The sequence below is a fragment of the Urocitellus parryii genome, chromosome 5, assembly GCF_045843805.1.
Source record: "Urocitellus parryii isolate mUroPar1 chromosome 5, mUroPar1.hap1, whole genome shotgun sequence".
NCBI classification, from domain to species: domain Eukaryota; kingdom Metazoa; phylum Chordata; class Mammalia; order Rodentia; family Sciuridae; genus Urocitellus; species Urocitellus parryii.
The window spans coordinates 141,889,958-141,911,477 of NC_135535.1; the positions used below are offsets into that span (position 1 = coordinate 141,889,958).

General features: G+C 35.7%; 1 protein-coding gene across 1 annotated transcript in view; it reads right to left on the bottom strand.

Moving 5' to 3' along the window:
- LOC144255073 (protocadherin-15-like) overlaps nt 1-21,520 on the bottom strand; it is a 435,746-nt gene that overhangs the window by 263,810 nt on the left and 150,416 nt on the right. Inside the window, 2 exon segments of the mRNA XM_077799104.1 lie at nt 16,891-17,040; nt 19,030-19,164. Coding sequence (XP_077655230.1) covers nt 16,891-17,040; nt 19,030-19,164 — 285 coding nt within the window.

Consider the following 21,520-nt stretch of genomic DNA (forward strand, 5'->3'; position numbering starts at 1 on the left):
TCCAACCCCTCCTCCCAGTAGCAGCCAAAAGGAAACCTGGCTAGCCAGCGCTGGGGGAGGGGCAAGCAGAAAAAATCAAAGTGATAGAGTGCCAGGGATCCCAGCAGCCTGCAGCAGGGCCCGGAGATCCAGGCCAACTGATTCGCGTGGCCTGCCCTGCGGCTACAGAAGGCGTGGCGCCTCGGTGAAGCCATTAATTGGCAAGCAGGGAGGTTAGGGAAGGCCATTAGGTGGAATCCCACCAGCCAAGCCCACACGGACCCTTGGGCCGAGCACGGATTCTCAGAAGGGGAAGGAAGAGGTACAGTCCCATCCCCCACAGCGGACACTCTGCCGAGGCAGTCAGCGGCCACCACCCGGGAAAGCTGAAGGATACACCGCCACTCTCCTTCAGAGTGCGACATCAAAACAGGTCGGTGTCATTCAGCTCACCCCCCCAGACAGCGGGAATTCGCATAAAATCTCTCCTAGGCTTGCCGGGAGAGGGAGTATCAAGCTGAGCCTCCATACAGACTAGGGGGAAACCAGAGACACCTGACCTCCAACCCCTCCTCCCAGTAGCAGCCAAAAGGAAACCTGGCTAGCCAGCGCTGGGGGAGGGGCAAGCAGAAAAAATCAAAGTGATAGAGTGCCAGGGATCCCAGCAGCCTGCAGCAGGGCCCGGAGATCCAGGCCAACTGATTCGCGTGGCCTGCCCTGCGGCTACAGAAGGCGTGGCGCCTCAGTGAAGCCATTAATTGGCAAGCAGGGAGGTTAGGGAAGGCCATTAGGTGGAATCCCACCAGCCAAGCCCACACGGACCCTTGGACTGAGCACGGGATCTCAGAAGGGGAAGGAAGCGGTACAGTCCCATCCCCCACAGCGGACACTCCACCGAGGCAGTCAGCGGCCACCATCCGGGAAAGCTGAAGGATACACCGCCACTCTCCTTCAGAGTGCAACATCAAAACAGCGGACACTCCATCCAGGCAGTCAGCGGCCACCATCCGGGAAAGCTGAAGAATACACCACCACTCTCCAACAGCTTGCAACATCAAAACAGCCAGCAGCAGGACCCCGGAGATCCAGGCCAACTGATTCGCGCGGCCTGCCCTGCAGCTACAGAAGGCGTGGCGCCTCAGAGAAGCCATTAATTAGCAAGCAGGGAGGTTAGGGACTGCCATTAGGTGGAATCCCGCCAGCCAAGCCCACCGCCCACGCCCGGAACAGGCCCAGCGACCTGCCAGCATGGTAGTCACGACACCCCAATCGGAATAGGGACAGAGCAGAGCCGCCTTCCACTCCCGGAACAGGCCCAGAGAGCCGCCAGCGTGGTAGACACGTCACCCCAATTGGAGTAGGGGCACAGCCGCCGCCCGCACCTGCAAGGGAGACTTTTCAACTATACAAGAGCAACATAAATAAATAGGGGGTGAATTTCAAAACACAACAGTTGTACCAAGCAGAAAGAAACGCGAGCAGTATGAAAAGACAAGGAAAGAAAGGACCACAAGCAATGCAGGTCAACTCAACTTTAGAAGAGGTAATAGCTGCAACAGATGGAATATCAGATAAAGAGTTCAGGATATATATGCTTCAGATGATCTGGAGTCTCAAGGAAGACATGAGACAGCAAAATCAGACAATGAAAGATCACATTGACAAACAAATCCAGGAAGTAAAAGATCAATTTCACAGGGAGATAGAGGTAATAAAAAACAAACAAATAGAAATTCTAGAAATGCAGGAAACAATAAACCAACTTAAAAACTCAATTGAGAATACTACCAGCAGAGTAGATCACTTACAAGAGAGAACATCAGACAATGAATACAAAGTATTTCAACTGGAAAAGAACATAGACAGCTCAGCAAGTCTGCTAAGAAACCATGAGCAGAACATCCAAGAAATATGGGACAATATCAAAAGACCAAATTTAAGAGTCATTGGGATACAGGAAGGCACAGAGCTCCATTCCAAAGGAATAAACAGTCTATTCAGTGAAATAATACGAGAAAACTTCCCAGAATTGAAGATTGAGACAGAATCCCAAATCCTAGAAGCCTACAGGACGCCGAATGTGCAAAATCATAAGAGATCCACACCTAGACACATTATAATGAAAATGTCCAACATACAGAATAAGGAGAGAATTTTAAAAGCTGCAAGAGAAAGAAAGCAGATTACATTTAGGGGTAAACCAATCAGGATAACAGCTGATCTCTCAACACAGACTCTGAAAGTTAGAAGATCCTGGAATAACATATTTCAAACACTGAAAGACAATGGGCTCCAACCAAGAATCGTGTATCCGGCGAAATTAAGCTTCAGGTTAGAAGATGAAATTAAAACCTTCCACAATAAACAAAAGTTAAAAGAATTCGCAGCTAGAAAACCATCTCTTCAAAAAATCCTTGGCAAAACATTACAGGAAGAGGAAACGGAAAACAACATTGAAAACCAACAATGGGAGGTAGGACAGTAAAGGGGGGAAAGTAGTCAAAGAGGATAACAAATCAGGTTTAGTAACATCAATAAACATATATGGATAGAAGAACAAACCATATCTCAATAATAACCCTAAATGTTAATGGCTTAAACTCACCAATTAAGAGACACAGGCTAGTAGAATGGATCAAAAAACAAGACCCAACAATATGCTGTCTACAGGAGACGCATTTGATAGGAAAAGATATACATAGACTGAAGGTGAAAGGTTGGGAAAAATCATATCACTCATATGGACCGTGGAAACAAGCAGGAGTGTCCCTACTCATATCTAATAAAATAGATTTCAAGCCAAAGCTAATCAAAAGGGATATAGAAGGACACTTCATACTGCTCAAGGGAACCATACACCAACAAGACATAACAATCATAAATATATATGCCCCAAATAATGGTGCAGCTGTATTCATCAAGCAAACTCTTCTCAAGTTCAAGAGTCTAATAGACGAACATACAATAATCATGGGAGACTTCAACACACCTCTCTCACCACTGGACAGATCTTCCAAACAAAAGTTAAATAAGGAAACTATAGAACTCAATAACACAATTAACAACCTAGACTTAATTGACATACATAGACTATACCACCCAACATCAAGTAGCTACACTTTTTTCTCAGCAGCACATGGAACCTTCTCAAAAATAGACCATATACTATGTCACAGGGCAACTCTTAGACAATACAAAGGGGTAGAGATAATACCATGCATCTTATCTGATCATAATGGAATGAAACTGAAAATCAATGATAAAAGAAGAAAGGAAAAATCAAGCATCACCTGGAGAATGAACAATAGGTTGCTGAGTGATCAATGGGTTTTAGAAGACATCAAGGAGGAAATTAAAAAATTCCTAGAGTTAAATGAAAACACAGACACAACATATCGGAATCTATGGGACACATTGAAAGCAGTTCTAAGAGGAAAATTCATTGCTTGGAGTTCATTCCTCAAAAAAAGAAAAAACCAACAAATAAATGATCTCATACTTCATCTCAAAATCCTAGAAAAAGAAGAGCAAAACAACAGCAAAAGAAGTAGAAGGCAAGAAATAATTAAAATCAGAGCTGAAATTAATGAAATTGAAACAAAAGAAACAATTGAAAAAATTGACAAAACTAAAAGCTGGTTCTTTGAAAAAATAAATAAAATTGACAGACCCTTAGCCATGCTAACAAAGAGAAGAAGAGAGAGAACCCAAATTACTAGCATACGGGATGAAAAAGGCAATATCACAACAGACACTTCGGAAATACAGAAGATAATCAGAAATTACTTTGAATCCTTATACTCCAATAAAATAGAAGACAGTGAAGGCATAGATAAATTCCTTGAGTCCTATGATCTGCCCAGATTGAGCCAGGAGGATATAGACAACCTAAACAGACCAATAACAATAGAGGAAATAGAAGAAACCATCAAAAGACTACCAACTAAGAAAAGCCCAGGACCGGATGGGTATACAGCAGAGTTTTACAAAACCTTTAAAGAGGAACTAACACCAATACTTTTAAGCTATTTCAGGAAATAGAAAAAGAGGGAGAACTTCCAAATTCATTCTACGAGGCCAACATCACCCTGATTCCGAAACCAGACAAAGACACATCAAAGAAGGAAAACTACAGACCAATATCTCTAATGAACCTTGACGCAAAAATCCTCAATAAAATTCTGGCGAATCGGATTCAAATACATATCAAAAAAATTATACATCATGATCAAGTAGGATTCATCCCTGGGATGCAAGGCTGGTTTAATATACGGAAATCAATAAATGTTATTCACCACATCAATAGACTTAAAAATAAGAACCATATGATCATCTCAATAGATGCAGAAAAAGCATTCCACAAAGTACAGCATCCCTTTATGTTCAAAACGCTAGAAAAATTAGGGATAACAGGATCATACCTCAACATTGTAAAAGCAATCTATGATAAGCCACAGGCCAGCATCATTCTGAATGGAGAAAAATTGAAGGCATTCCCTCTAAGATCTGGTACAAGACAGGGATGCCCTCTCTCACCACTTCTGTTCAACATAGTCCTCGAAACACTGGCCAGAGCAATTAGACAGTCAAAAGAAATTAAAGGCATGAAAATAGGAAAAGAAGAACTTAAATTATCACTATTTGCAGATGATATGATTCTATACCTAGCAGACCCAAAAGGGTCTACAAAGAAGCTATTAGAGCTAATAAATGAATTCAGCAAAGTGGCCGGATATAAGATCAACACGCATAAATCAAAGGCATTCCTGTATATCAGCGACAAATCCTCTGAAACGGAAATGAGGACAACTACTCCATTCACAATATCCCCCCAAAAAATAAAATACTTGGGAATCAACCTAACAAAAGAGGTGAAAGATTTATACAATGAAAATTACAGAACCCTAAAGAAAGACATAGAAGAAGACCTTAGAAGATGGAAAAACATACCCTGCTCATGGATAGGCAGAACTAACATCATCAAAATGGCGATATTACCAAAAGTTCTCTATAAGTTCAATGCAATGCCAATCAAAATCCCAAAGGCATTTCTTGAAGAAATAGATAAAGCAATCATGAAATTCATATGGAAAAATAAAAGACCCAGAATAGCAAAAGCAATTCTAAGCAGGAAGTGTGAATCAGGCGGTATAGCGATACCAGATTTCAAACTATATTACAGAGCAATAGTGACCAAAACAGCATGGTACTGGTACCAAAACAGGCGGGTGGACCAATGGTATAGAATAGAGGACACAGAGACTAATCCACAAAGTTACAACTATCTTATATTTGATAAAGGGGCTAAAAGCATGCAATGGAGGAAGGATAGCATCTTCAACAAATGGTGTTGGGAAAACTGGAAATCCATATGCAACAAAATGAAACTGAATCCCTTTCTCTCGCCATGCACAAAAGTTAACTCAAAATGGATCAAGGACCTTTATATCAAATCAGAGACTCTTTGCCTGATAGAAGAAAAAGTTGGCTATGATTTACATATTGTGGGGTCGGGCTCCAAATTCCTTAATAGGACACCCATAGCACAAGAGTTAATAACAAGAATCAATAAATGGGACTTACTTAAACTAAAAAGTTTTTTCTCAGCAAGACAAACAATAAGAGAGGTAAATAGGGAGCCTACATCCTGGGAACAAATTTTTACTCCTCACACTTCAGATAGAGCCCTAATATCCAGAGTATACAAAGAACTCAAAAAATTAGACAATAAGATAGCAAATAACCCAATCAACAAATGGGCCAAGGACCTGAACAGACACTTCTCAGAGGAGGATATACAATCAATCAACAAGTACATGAAAAAATGCTCACCATCTCTAGCAGTCAGAGAAATGCAAATCAAAACCACCCTAAGATACCATCTCACTCCAGTAAGATTGGCAGCCACTATGAAGTCAAACAACAACAAGTGCTGGCGAGGATGTGGAGAAAAGGGTATTCTTGTACATTGCTGGTGGGACTGCAAATTGGTGCGGCCAATTTGGAAAGCATTTTGGAGATTCCTGGGAAAGCTGGGAATGGAACCACCATTTGACCCTGCTATTGCCCTTCTCGGACTATTCCCTGAAGACCTTAAAAGAGCATGCTACAGGGATGCTGCCACATCTATGTTCATAGCAGCAGAATTCACAATAGCTAGACTGTGGAACCAACCCAGATGCCCTTCAATAGATGAATGGATAAAAAAAATGTGGCATCTATACACAATGGAGTACTATGCAGCAATAAAAAATGACAAAATCATAGAATTTGCAGGGAAATGGATGGCACTAGAGCAGATTATGCTTAGTGAAGCTAGTCAATCCCTAAAAAACAAATACCAAATGTCTTCTTTGATATAATGAGAGCAACTATGAACAGAGCAGGGAGGAAGAGCAGGAAGAAAAGATTAACATTAAACAGAGACATGAGATGGGAGGGAAAGGGAGAGAAAAGGGAAATTGCATGGAAATGAAGGGAGACCCTCATTGCTATACAATATTACATATAAGAGGTTGTGAGGGGAATGGGAAAATTAACAAGGAGAGAAATGAATTACAATAGATGGGGTAGAGAGAGAAGATGGGAGGGGAGGGGAGGGGGGATAGTAGGGGATAGGAAAAGTAGCAGAATACAACAATTACTAATTGGGCATTATGTAAACTTGTGGATGTGTAACCGACGTGATTCTGCAATCTGCATTTGGGATAAAATTGGGAGTTCATAACCCACTTCAATCTAATGTATGAAATATGATATGTCATGAGCTTTGTAATGTTGTGAACAACCAATAAAAAAAAAATTGCAAAAAAAAAATGCTATGATCATGTCTTCTCCACAAAAAAACTAAATAAAATATGTGACACAAGGAGATTTCACAGATATGGTAGCAAGGAATATTGGCAATCATGAATATTCCACATAGTTAATGAGAATGGTATAATAATAATGAGATGACATATAAAAGATGTCGTATGCAATGTGAACATGTATAGTAGTTTTTATAACATAGTAATTTAATATTTACAACACTCTTGTGAGATTCAGAAAAGACATGGTAACCCATAAATATATACAATATTGGGTTGTATGCCTAAGGTAAATAATACATTTAAATTTTAAATGAAGAGAAGATTAAACTGTCCAAAGTCATGTTAACAGAGAACTGGCAGGAATGAGTGGTGAGAAAATGAACTGAAGGGACTAATTCTATGAAATGGGCCCACTGTGATGATTCCAACATGCTTTCTTTTTTACGGCATCTGATAGAAGAAAAAGTTGGCTACGACCTACATGCTGTGGGGTCGGACTCCAAATTCCTCAATAGGACACCCATAGCACAAGAGTTAACATCTAGAATCAACAAATGGGACTTACTTAAACTAAAAAGTTTTTTTTTCTCAGCAAAAGAAACAATAAGAGAGGTAAATAGGGAGCCTACATCATGGGAACAAATCTTTACTCCTCACACTTCAGATAGAGCCCTAATATCCAGAATATATAAAGAACTCAGAAAATTAGACAATAAGATAACAAATAACCCAATCAACAAATGGGCCAAGGACTTAAATAGACACTTCTCAGAGGAGGACATACAATCAATCAATAAGTACATGAAAAAATGCTCACCATCTCTAGCAGTCAGAGAAATGCAAATCAAAACTACCCTAAGATACCATCTCACTCCAGTAAGATTGGCAGCCATTATGAAGTCGAACAACAATAAGTGCTGGCGAGGTTGTGGGGAAAAGGGTACACTTGTACATTGTTGGTGGGACTGCAAATTGGTGCAGCCAATTTGGAAAGCAGTATGGAGATTTCTTGGAAAGCTGGGAATGGAACCACCATTTGACCCAGCCATTCCCCTTCTCGGTCTATTCCCTAAAGACCTAAAAAGAGCATGCTACAGGGACACTGCTACATCGATGTTCATAGCAGCACAATTCACAATAGCAAGACTGTGGAATCAACCTAGATGCCCTTCAATAGACGAATGGATAAAAAAAAATGTGGCATTTATACACAATGGAGTATTACTCTGCAGTAAAAAATGACAAAATCATAGAATTTGGTGGGAAATGGATGGCATTAGAGCAGATTATGCTAAGTGAAGCTAGCCAAGCCCTAAAAAACAAATGCCAAATGTCTCCTTTGATATAAGGAGAGTGACTAAGAACAGACTAGGGAAGAAGAGCACGAGAAGAAGACCAACATTAAACAAGGATGAGAGGTGGGAGGGAAAGGGAGAGAGAAGGGAAATTGCATGGAAATGGAAGGAGACCCTCAGGGTTATACAAAATTACATACAAGAGGAAGTGAGGGGAAAGGGAAAAACAGTACAAGGGGGAGGAATGAATTACAGTAGTGGGGGTAGAGAGAGAAGAGGGGAGGGGAGGGGAGGGGAGGGGGGATAGTAGAGGATAGGAAAGGCAGCAGAATACAACAGACATGAGTTTATCAATATGTAAAGCAATGAAGTGTAACTGATGTGATTCTGCAAGCTGTATACGGGGTAAAATGGGAGCTCATAACCAGCTTGAATCAAAATGTGAAATATGATATATCAAGAACTATGTAATGTTTTGAACAACCAACATTAAAAAATAAATTAAAAAAACAAAACAAAACAAAAAAAAACAGTAATTTATCTGTGGCCTGGCTTCAGTTGACATGATTTTTTATATTCCTTAGTAAGTCACCTGTTATCTGCAGGAGAAATGCATGCATGAAATAATTCCAATAAGTATACAAGTTACCATGAAATGGAAATTTTGAGACCCTTTCACAGACCACTTAGCAGCTCAGGGAAATAAGGATAATTCCCTCTTGAATGCAAAGTTTGTACAGATTCCAATTAGAATTGGTTACCATGGGCCAGAGTCACCTAAAGTGATCATGGCAATAGGAACTTGAAAGTCTAATATCATCCTGCTGTCAGTGAAAAGTCAAGAGGTTGACCTGGGTGAGAATCTCAGTAAAACTGAAAGACAAAAGAGGCATGCTATCTCTCTCCTGTCTGAGAGCCCCGCTCCCCCCCCCCCACTTAAGACTGTCCCCTTTTCTTCATCCCATCCTGTGGGAGGCCATCATGCTATGTGACCAGCATTTTCCTTTCTTGATTGGTCAGGTTCTGTCAGTCACTTCTAGTGCTCTGGCCACATCAAAGTGGTCCTAGATGGCTGCCCCGATCTTGGAAGTCGCAAAATGTCACAAAATGTGTCTTCATGTGTAGGCATATCCTTTCAGCCCCATGGGTCCAGCTATGCTCACCTGTTCCTTTGTTCCTTTGTGATGTAACCCCTTGCCCTGTTTGGGATAGAATGTTCCATGGAAATGCCCTTTGTGTGTTCCCTTCTCTTGCTCTGCCCTTGGGTGTGGCCTTCCTAGATGTCAGTCAACTTGCAGACAGCAGACATCAGGAAGCTAGACTCAGCCCCTTAAAACCTGACCCCTTGCCTTATTGGAATGGCTTCTCCTCAATAAAAGGGGTCAGCACTTGCTCCCTTGCTTGCTCCCTCTTTCTGCAGACCCTTAAGGTCAGAAGAGCCGTCACAGGACCCCCCAAAGAAAAAGGTATCTTTGTCTCTTATGTGGTTATTTTGCTCAGCCCAGTTCCCCTGAAGTAACCCTAAGTGTTTTTGTCACAGGGAATGGGACACCATCACTTCTAATAAATTCAGGTCTGTTACTCTGAGTGACGTGTCTGAAATCTTTCTAAAATGATCATAAGAAGTAGGATTGAAAGGGAAGCCCCTCCCTTGCCTCAGTTTTCTAGAAGGCCCCAGCCCTATAACAATGTAAGAGTGCAAAGGACAGCGGGGAACACAATGAGCAAGTCTGGTTCCTAATTCTATTTTCTTAGATTAAATTCAACATAAGTTTCAACATTTATAAACTCTGGAAATCTGAATCAATTATCATCATATACATTCAAGTTTTTCTAAAAAACTAGATTGTGAAAAAAAAATTTCAAAGTATTTCTAGCTCTAATAATCCATGATCCATGATAAATCATAATTAAGGACATATATCAAATATCTATAATTTAAAATATTTATCCATAATAAAAGCAGGAAGATGTACCTTGCCTGAAGATGTGAAATTAGAGATCATTGTAATAAAGAGCCATGTGAGACAATACTTTATGACAGAGCAAATTCTGTCTGAAATAAAAGAGAACACATATCTAGAATGAGGTTCTTTCTAAACTGAAGCTGCTTTGAGGGAATTAAATTAAATTGATATTAGGCAGATCCCTACTATATACAATTTTGCAATTTTATATACTATATACCATTTTATATATTATATACTATTTTGCAAACTACTGGCAATTAGAAGCCTTTAAGAATTCCTGTCCTAAAGAACTTATAGGTCGGTAGAGAACATCATGGTAAATGATATAAGCCAAACTCAGAAAATCAAAGGTCAAATGTTTTCTTTCATTTACACAAGCTAGATTAAAATGAGGAGGAAAGAGAAGAGGGTGGGGTGGAATCCCATGAAAATAGAAAAGAGATTATTGGAGTAGAAGAAAGGAATTGAGGAAGAGGGAGAAGAGACAAAAAATGGAAGAATTGCACAATGAAACTGATCAAATTACCCCATGTCCATATATGAATATACCACAACATGTATAAACTCTGGAAATCTGAATCAATTATCATCATATACATTCAAGTAGTTTGGCCATTTAATTTGGTAACAAGCTGCCAAACTATATTCAAAAGTGTTTGTATCAGGGCTAGGGATTTAGCTCAGTTGGTAGAGTGCTTAGGTCATATGCATAAGGCCCTGGGTTCAATCCCCAGCACCAGGAAAATAAGAAGACTTTATGTATATCTATAGTAAACTAATTTTAAAAAAACTACATATAAAGAGAAGAAAAAAACAGTAGAGAAAGGAGAAAGGATGTAGGGAAGGGAGGACAGAAAAGGGAAGTAATGGGGACTGATTGGAACGAATTATATTCTGTGCCTGCAAAGTTAGGTCAAAATGAATTTTCCAAAATTATGTAAAACTGTATTGCACAAATTAAAAAAAAAGATTTATTGTACTATAAGGTAAATGGGTATGTGAAAGTTAACAATTTAATAAAACATATGAGAGATATAGTTGGAAGAAATAACAGTAAAACTTTAATAATACATTAAAACATGAGCAAGATGTCAATAGTTATACAAAATGAAAGATATTCCATTATAAAACAAAACAAAACTCTATATGCTCTTAAAGTCAATAACATGGAGAAGTACAGAAGGAGTTGGAAAAAATGTTTGACTATTCTTGGCTGATGTTCTTGGATGTTATGTGTGGAATTTGAACCATACATTTATCAGAGTTTCCAGAAGGATGGGGATCTGCTCTGGTTTAGTTTCAGAATAATCATTTGGAGTAATGCAATGTAGAATACTGTGAAATAAACTTACTGTCTATCAGAGTACCATTGAAATTTATGACAGTCATGGACTTAGAAAAAAATTATGATATATATGCAAAATGGCACAAATACTTTTATTTTCCTGGTGCTGGGGATTGAACCCAGGGCCTTATGCATATGAGGTAAGCACTCTACCAACTGAGCTAAATCCCTAGCCCTGATACAAACACTTTTGAATATAGTTTGCAGCTTGTTACCAAATTAAATGGCCAAACTACCAAAAGTGCTATACTGTTCAATGAAAATTTCTATTAAATTTCCAATGACTTTTTTCACAGAAATAGAAAAATCAGTTATGAAATTCATTTGGAAAAGTAAGAGACCCAAAATAGTTAAAGCAATCTTTAATGAGAAAGCAAAGTAGAAAACATCACACTACTAGACCTCAAATTATACTATAGGGCTGTGATAACAAAACAGAATGGTACTGGCATCAAAATAAGCATGAAGACCATTGGAACAGAATAGAAGAAGCAGATACAAACCCACATAGATACAAGTTATCTGAAACTAGACAAAGTTGCCAAAAATGTTGGAGAAAAATTGCCTTTTAACAAATGGTGCTGGGAAAACTCAAAATCCATATGTAATAGATTGAAATTTAACTCCATGACTCACCCTGCAGAAAACTCAACTCACAGTAGACCAAAGACCTAGGAATTAGATCAGAAACCCTGCAACTACTAGAAGAAATTGTAGGCCCAACACTCCAACATATTAGCTCAGGAACTGCCTTTCTTACAAGACTCTAAAGTATAAGACATAAAATTAGAAATAAATAAATGAATGGCACCAAAATAAAAAACTTCTTCACAGCAAAGGAAACAATTAGGAGCATGAAGAAGGAGCCTAAAGAATGGAAGAAAAATCTTTGCACCTGTCTCTCAGATTGGATGTTAATATCTAGGATATATAAAGGACTCAAACAACTTAACATCAAAAAAATGATTCAACTAATAAATGAGCAAAGGAAATAAACAATTCTCAAAAGAAGAAATGCAAAGGATCAACAAATATATGAAAAGTGTTCAACATATCTAGCAATTAAAAAAATGCAAATTATAACTACATTGAGATTTCATCTCACTCCAGTCAGAATGACAATTATCAAGAATATCAGTAAAAATAGATATTGGTGAGAATGTGGGAGGAAGGGTACACTGATACATTGTTTGTGGGACTGCAAATTGGTGCAACTACTCTGGAAAACAGTATGAAGTGTCCTCAAAAAAACTAGGACTAAACCCACCATATGACCTGGTATATATCCAAAGAATTTGAAATCAGCATACAACAGTGATACATCAATGTTTATAATAGCTCAATTCACAATAGCTATTCTATGGAGAAAATATAGGTGTCCTTCAACAGATGAATGGACAAAGAAATTGTGGTACATATGCACAATGGATTATTACTCAGCTCTCAGGAAGAATGACTTTAGGACATTTGCCAGTAAATGAATGGATTGGAGACTATCATGCTAAATGAAATAAGTCAATCCCCCCCCAAAACAATGGTCAAATATTTTCTCTGATATGTGGAGGCTAACCCACAATAAAGTGGGGGGAGATAAGAGAAGTTTTTTGGATAAGACAAAGGGGAATGAAGGGAAGGGAGAAGGAATGGGATAGGGAACAATAGTAGAATGAATTGGACCTAACATTCCTGTATATATGTAAATGCATATAGCACAGTGAATCTCACCATTATGTACAACCACAAGACATTAATTTTTTAATATTTATTTTTTTAATTTTAGGTGGACACAATATCTTTATTTTATTTTTATGTGGTGCTGAGAACCCAACCCAGTGCCTCATGCATTATAGGCGAGCGTGCTACCACTTGAGCCACAACCTCAGCCTAACATTAATTTTTTAAAAAGTATAATTAAATAGAAAGATGAGTAGAGTAGATGGAAGGGAATAGAATGTGAGAGGAAAGGAGGGAAAGAGAGACCCTGGAGACTGAATTATAACAAATTATAATCCATGCTTTTATAATTATATCAAAATAAATTTTATTATCATGTAAAACCAAAAAGAACCAATAAAAAATTAGAAATAAACACTAAACATGGTCTTAGCATACATTTCAGAAATCCTACTCCATGTTATTTACAGAAGGGAATTGATAATATTACTGCTTAAAAACTGCATAAGACATTTATAGTAGGTTTATTGATAATTGATAAAAAAGTGAAAGTTACAAAGATATTCTTCAGTAAGAGAAGGAATAGACATTCTGTGATATTATTGAGATAATGTATTTCATTCACCATTAAAATAAATAGGTTATCAAGCCATGAAAAGACATGGAGAAAGCTTTAATGCATATTATAAAGTGAAAGAAGTCAATCTGGAAAGGGTACCTGCTGTATCTTGTTCTGAAAAAGGCAAAACCATACAGACAGTAAAAAAAAATCAGTTGTTGTCAAGAAGTGGTGGGGGAGGACTGAAAAGGGAAAGCACAGGATTTTTAGGGCAGTGCAACTACTTTGTATGATACTATAATATTATATGCACATTAGGATGCATTAGTAAAAACATAGAAACTGCAAAATACCCAGAGTAAATACTAATCTAAACTGCAGAATTCGAAAGATTAAAAAATATCAGTGTAAGCTCATCAGTTGTGTCAAATGAACCACTCTGGTAGAGGGTGTGGATAACAGGGGAGGCAGGGAATGTATCAGAAAACTCTGTACCTTCCATAACTTTTGTTGTGAACTCAAAGTTTCTCTAAAAATAAAGTCCTTTATAAATAAAATAAAAGACAATGATGACAGATATATTTTGAAGTAGAATCGCACGATGGATCAGGTGGGAAGAAAAGGTATTTCTCTCTCTATATATATATATAGTAGCAGACAGGTAGAATGGGAGTCTAAGATTTAATGCACAACATGAGTACTATAACTAGTGTAATACTGCCTTAGGGTTATAAGAAGATAGAAATTTCATAATCTGAAAAATAATAAGAAGGTATGCAGTAGGTGAAGGATGCAAATACAACTACATCTCCTAAGGACTAGAGGGGTGCTTCATAATATAATCACCTCCAAAGAAGGCCAGAAAGCTAATGGATTAGTTAACTTCTCTTGGGTATATACAGTGTGAAGTGCTTGTCAAAACTCTGCATGGTCAAGTTCAACAGACTTCTGTGATGTCAGCTCAATGCTCAGGACAGGGTTACCAGAGGGAATGTCACTTTGAGTGACATGGGTATATATAGAGGTACTACATGAAAATTTTGGAGTAGAGGAAAGAGAGAGCTAGAAGCAGATTTTAGAGGAATATTAACATTCAAAGCATGAGAATTGAACAACAACAATAACATGGCTCAGCCTGCAGAGATGTAGCTTGAGAACTAAGGGAGTTTTCGATAAATTTGAGAATCCACATAAGTTTCAAATAGATTAATGAATGAGAAATGCTTTTGAGTTTGATACATAAAGAATAGACAAACATTATATATGATTTTATATGACGTTAGTGGTGTGATATGAGTCAAATCCAGATTAGATAGATAGACACAGACAGAAGAGACAGACAACAAAGAGACAACTACAGATATGTTGGCACTGGGATTGATTGACAAATTTAGATAATTTTGTTATTGAGGTGAAGAATCAGTGATAGTTGCATTCCAGAGCTTCATCTGTGAGAAATGTTTATACAAAGGCTAATAATCCAGTTACAGTTTCAGATATGGGAGTAAAGGTGCTGCTTTAAGATAATGTTTATCTTAGTTTCAATTCCTCACATATAAAAATCAGAATCACTTTGGTCCTTTTCACAATAATCGAGCATAAGAGATATACAAAAACTCAGTGGTATAATTTATAGCTTATAGTTTTCAACAAGGACCTGGTAACATGTTTGTGACAAATCTATCCACTTCCTATGGACAATAACAGTTTTTTTGTAGTAAGAAAATAGTGGACTACAGGAATTTAGTGTGCACTCACATCAGGCCAAAATAATCTCATGCATATGTTGAGAATGACATTACAATAATTAAAACATGTTATCCAACCCTCTGTTTTCTGTAGAGTGCTCATTATCACCCTCGTTTCTAATATTTTCACTCTTTTTGATTTTAAGATTACTAACCAAAAAGAAAACTAATTGATCTTCTTTGGGGTCAGTGAGGTTAATGAGCAGAAGGGAGTGTAGCATAGCAACCAATGTCATGACCCTAAAAGGGCTTTTGCCAATCACAGTTCTAAACCATTGTGCTTTGTTTTAATTTTTTCTCTCAATGGGAAATCCATTTCATTTTATTTCTGGGCTCCTGCAGGATGATTGATAGCCAAACATTCATTTACCTCATACCAGGAATAACATTAAAAATACTAATTATAAAGTTTAATTTCTTGACTTTTAAATATTTTTTTTTAAATGCAGGCAGACAGAAACAAACAACAATTTATATCTGCATAATTCAGGAAAATGTATAAAATGTAAATCTTTAAATGCAAAGCAAGATCTGTTTTATAAAGTAATCCATAAGGGAAATTAACTTTTGTAGCCTTCAAATATCAGAAAAAAGCTTTTGATCCCTTAAGGCAAACGTTTTTGAGATACAGTTCCACCACATAATTATGATCGTTTTCTTAGTTACATTTTCTAGTTCCCTGCTGGCTGTTTTTCTATATAAACTTAGTTTTATTTCCAATTATATCATTATAGAGAAGAGTATCAGGTTTAATTAAACAAGAACACGAAAATAATTGTCATTCCTTTATTTGTATAGACTATAATTTGGCTACCTAAGGTAGATTATCTCATAAAGAAAAATGTAATTCTCTTAGTCCATCAATTAACTACAAATAAAGCCCAGTGCATTTATAAATTCTCACTCATTCATATTTTCTTTCACTTATTTCTTGATTGTATGTTGGCCTTCCTTTCTTTCATTTTCAAATAAAGATTTATTAATCATTCATTATATAAATCATTTGATATGTGAGAGGATTATGGATATAGTTTCTATTGACATAAAAATGAATTAATTACAATCCTGCCCTTAAAATAAATGTGTAAAACAGTTAAATTATTTCAAATCAAATACAAACAAGTCAAATAGCTGTTTATAATAATGACTTCATTCTACTTTAGAGTCCATGTAGACATATATATGTATATTTACTTGAAAAGTGAGCATCAATTTAAAGTCATTTTAGCTAAATTAAGCCACATAAGTCTGAAATTCATTTTTATTTCTTTCTAAATTTTTTTTTGTTTTAGATGGACAGAATGCCCTTATTTTATTTTATTATTATTATTTTTTAATGTGGTGCTGAGGATTGAACCCAGCACCTCAATGCATACTAGGCAAGTGCTCTGCCACTAAGCTACAGCCCCAGCCCTCATTTTTATTTCTTAAGTGATTTCTTAATACAGTGGGCAATGATCGTGGAAATAACTGCTTTGTGCATATCCTTACATCATATGGGTACTTACCTGTATGACACTGTCTCCCGCTCTCATGTCTGTGTATACATAGACATCATAGGATATTTCTGGGAAGGTTGGAGTATTGTCATTTGCATCCATCACTCGAATATTGACAATAACTGGCTCGCTTTCTTGTACTCCATCAAATGCTGTTATCTTTAGAGGAAGAAAAATACACTTAATGGAGAACTCATGCAAGTATAAATAGTACAGAATCCACTCTTACAACTTAATGAGTTTTTAATAAGTGATTTACAATTTTAAAAGGGTGCTAAGATGTTTTGTTGATGAAAGGAAGTAATAAAAATATATACGCATATATTCAAGTGTTTTAATGTACTAAAAAGAAATTATTAAGGATCCTGTTCTACTTTTAACACATTCCACTGCAAGCACATTTTAAATAAGGGGATATGCATAATATCTTGGAGCCTTAAAGTGAACCAATAACATTACTGATTCCTTAGAGCTAAATAGAAAATAATCCTTAAAAACTAATTGGAAATATTCTTCATGTTTAGGTATTTTAAATATAATATTGTGTAATATTACAATATAATACCTACTTTTTTACTGGAGCATTTTAATTATACAGAACAATTAGTTTCTCTGCAGCATATCTGTACATGAAAATAACATAGTTGGCTCATATCCCTGCCCCCATTCTTCCTCCTTGCTCTCCCTCTTACTCCTCCACCCTTCCCTCTTATCTAATAGTCTCTACTATTTTCATATTGTCTTTTTTTCCCGTTAGATACAATAGTTACTTTCTTAGTTAACCTGTTTTTATCAGACAAGAAAATTTGGTACATTAGATATGTTACATTATATTCTAGAGATTCACAAAATGATAATTTTAAAAGGCTCATTAACATTTGTTACTAGTGATAATTACATTATTAAAAATTTGAAAACTCAATAATTGTTAATGTGTTATTGGATTAATTTAGTTTCTCTGATAGTGTCATTTTCAAGGACCTATTGTATATTTATTTCTTTCATTTGTACTGTGGTGGGGTAGTGGTTGCAGAACACTTTGGTAACAGAAAACAAGTTTGGAAAGACTGTAAGCATGATGGAAAAAGGAATTCAAAATATAATATACCAAAAATTTTAAAAATTGATCCATTGTTAATAACTATAGTATATATATATTAGTGTTCTATAAATGTGTAATAAAAGGGGTTCTCCTTGATTTTTCTCCACTTAAAATAATTGAGAGTGCGTGACAATCAAAATCAATTCTATAAGTATCAGACATCCATTCTTGTGAGAATGGCTTCTGGAATCAACTATGTGTCTAATAAGGTTTAGACACATAACTAATTGTTAAATAAGATTTTCTAGAAGTTCCAGTCTTTTGATGTGTAGGCCTGTCCAGAAAGAAATCCCAAGTTCAATAACTTGCATCTGTTATCTGTTCATCTTTTCTTACACTTTTTTGAAGGATCTGACATAGTTTTTAGATCTGTATTTATCTCTTAACCTTATTATACTAGTCCGTGTGTGTGTGTGTGTGTCTGTGTTTCTACTTCATAATAAATATGTGCAATCACAACTTTAATAATATTCACTCCCAAACCTTGATTAATCAACCCCAACCCATGTTTTCTCCATGCTATTGACATTTGGGCTGGATAGTTTTTGGTAAGGGGTGTTCGGTGTGTCATAAGATTTTCAGAGCCATATTTTTGTATCTACCCATTAGAGGCCAGTAGCACTCCCTTCCGTTGTGACAACCAGAAATGCCTCCATATGTTACAAAACATTCTCTGAATGTAAAAAAAATATCCTCAGTTGAGAATTACTAGCCTAACCCTATGACAAAATTGAAAATACAACAAAAAGTTTATGACAGGATTATTTGGTGAATTCTAGTTTATATTATTAATTTTTAGTGTATGGTGAAGACTGAAGAAGTGTTTTCCTTTTGTGGGGAAAATATTAATGTAGCTACACAAATTTACATACTGAAAAAGGTGAGATACATATGAAGAATTTTTTGCAATTGATATTTTCTTCAACATTACCTGAAATATTGAGGTTTTCTCTTCAAATCATAGACCCTGTCAATTTTAACCAGACATCTCTTTCCATTTCAAACTGACAGAAGACATTTACATGCATATATATGAAATTTTTTACCGAAAATGTGTAAGTTTGCTGTTCTTCCCTGTCCACTGGTTGCAGCAGGGTGAGGTAGCGAGTGACACCAGTCTGCGTGACAGTGAAGACTGATGTGTAATCATTCAGAAAAAGGTGAAGCTCTGGGTCTTTTGTCTTAAAAAAAAAAAGTTCATTGTTGAAAAGTTGATTACATAATGTGGCTATTAGTTTAATTACCTAAAAATTAATTTTTAATGTTTGTTACAAAAATATATGTACAAATGTATTAAGATTTACTAAGAAAAAAAGAGATGTTAGTAGATATTTACTCATGAATAATCTAAGGTGGTCAAAAAAATGGTGACCTGTAGTGTGAAATGCAGAATATTTTAAAATATGTACTAGAAGACTGGAGACGTAGCGGAGAGGTACAGAGGTTGCGCACAGGAACAAAAGTTCAAGCCCTCGTATTGAAAAACTATTTTTTAAAAGAAAAATATTGCTGTAATTAATATCAAAAAAAACAAGGAAAAGAATAAAAAGAATAGAAAGCAATCCAATTGAATATATTCTTACTTACTACTTAATATCAATATTTTCCATAACTATATTGGATCCAAGAAATAAGAAATAAATGTAAGAAAAGGAAATTGGAGCCCAGAAGTTTAGTTATAAGATTTTACAGTTACTTCATTTGTAGTAATAAACTGCTCATATCTTGTTCAAGGTTTAATTTAAAATAGCAATAAAATCAGTTATGTATTATTCATTATCCATAAATATCATGCTTTCTCCTCATTTTACTATTGCAAAGGTTTTTCAAAGGGAAACATAACACTTATTTTAATTAAAATATTTCAGATTATTTTTTTAAAAAATATGAATTTAACACAGGTATCTATTAAGAGAGCCTGGAAAAATTGATAATGCATATTGATGTTCAAGCATATTCAAAGGTTCAAGAATAAGAGATAATTAACTTGACACAGAAAATTCTTCACAATTTTATTGCCAACACTGAATGATAATTATTCTCTGCAATTCAGAGAAAAAAACAGATATAAAACAAGGACACTTGGATTGGTATATGTGTAGTGGGAAGGGAAAGCAGTTGGGGCAAACAAAAGGTGAATATTGAGAGAGTGGAATATGAGGAAGACTATGAAAAATAAAAATATATAATACAGGGAGCTAAGGTATCTTTATGGATATGATACCTTTTAAAATACTATGAATAGTATGATGTGAAACACAGTTTCATAAGAAAGAACTTTTTTTCTAAGTCTAGTATCAAGGACAGAGGACAGAGCAGAAAGTAACGGATTGTTAAAAAAATGTTCGTTTGGAAATAAAACCAGGATTCACATTTTTAAATTTTCTATGTGAAAAAAGAAAGTTGTAAAACCCATTAATACAATTAAAAGTGGGCACACTTTAAACCACAGTATACTTTAACTTGTAAAAAATTTCAAAACTGAAATCTGTATTTCTTTAAAAAATTTAAAATGAATAATTTCATTTGAACATGAAGTTATGCATTCATAATATCTCATTTTGTGGTAATTTCTGTGTTCATGATTTTGATTTAAGATTTATCTCCAAATAATGCAAAAATTAATGCTAAAGGTAATAGCTTCCATTGGTCTGCATATTACAAAGTAGTCACATACATTAAAATACAATGGGCAAGTGATCTTACAATCTGATATTTTCAAACAGGTATTTCAGACATTTGCATTTTAATGTCATGAGATCAATTTAACATATGGATAGAAAGTGGGTTATTTTGAATAATCAAATATGATACTCAATTTTTAAAATAGAATTATTTATTTATAAAAGTAACATTTTGAACCACATTCTAGAAGATTCTCATTATTTTGTTACACTTTACTGTCAGGATGAAATTCAATTATTACTTCAAAGATGATCAAAAATATTAGCATTCATCAATATCAAAATAAATAGCATGTATTTTTTCTCAATTTTCTTAACGTCACAACAATGCATCTAATACACTTCATATTACTAATAACTTTAAGGTACAGTAATATGTAGTAGCAAGTTTTGCTATGTGGCTTGTTTACTATTTCTTTTTTTTCTTTTTGTACAAATCCTTTAATATTTCTTTATTTACTTAATAGTTTAGTTATCTTTTAATTTCTTTTCTTCCATTCAACTGTAGCCCCTACCAAATTAGCTAGATATATTCCTTCCTATACTCATGAGCTTTTTAAACATTTTAATGTGTCAGGTGTTATAATATTATAATACTTCACTGAGTTGTAAGCAACTGTGTGTATGTGTGTGGCTATAGTCTATTGCAGTATGTCACAAAGGGAATCATTTTGTTTTATCAATTATCTGAAAATCCTAAGATTTCATTGTCAAATGTTTCTATTTAAAATGATACACAAATTTGATAATCTATAAAGTGTCTCATATTGCATAACAAAGATATTAAATCTTTTGATAATTTATTTCTCAACTTCTTGACTTCTCTTATAGTAACTAGCAAGACACCAATAAA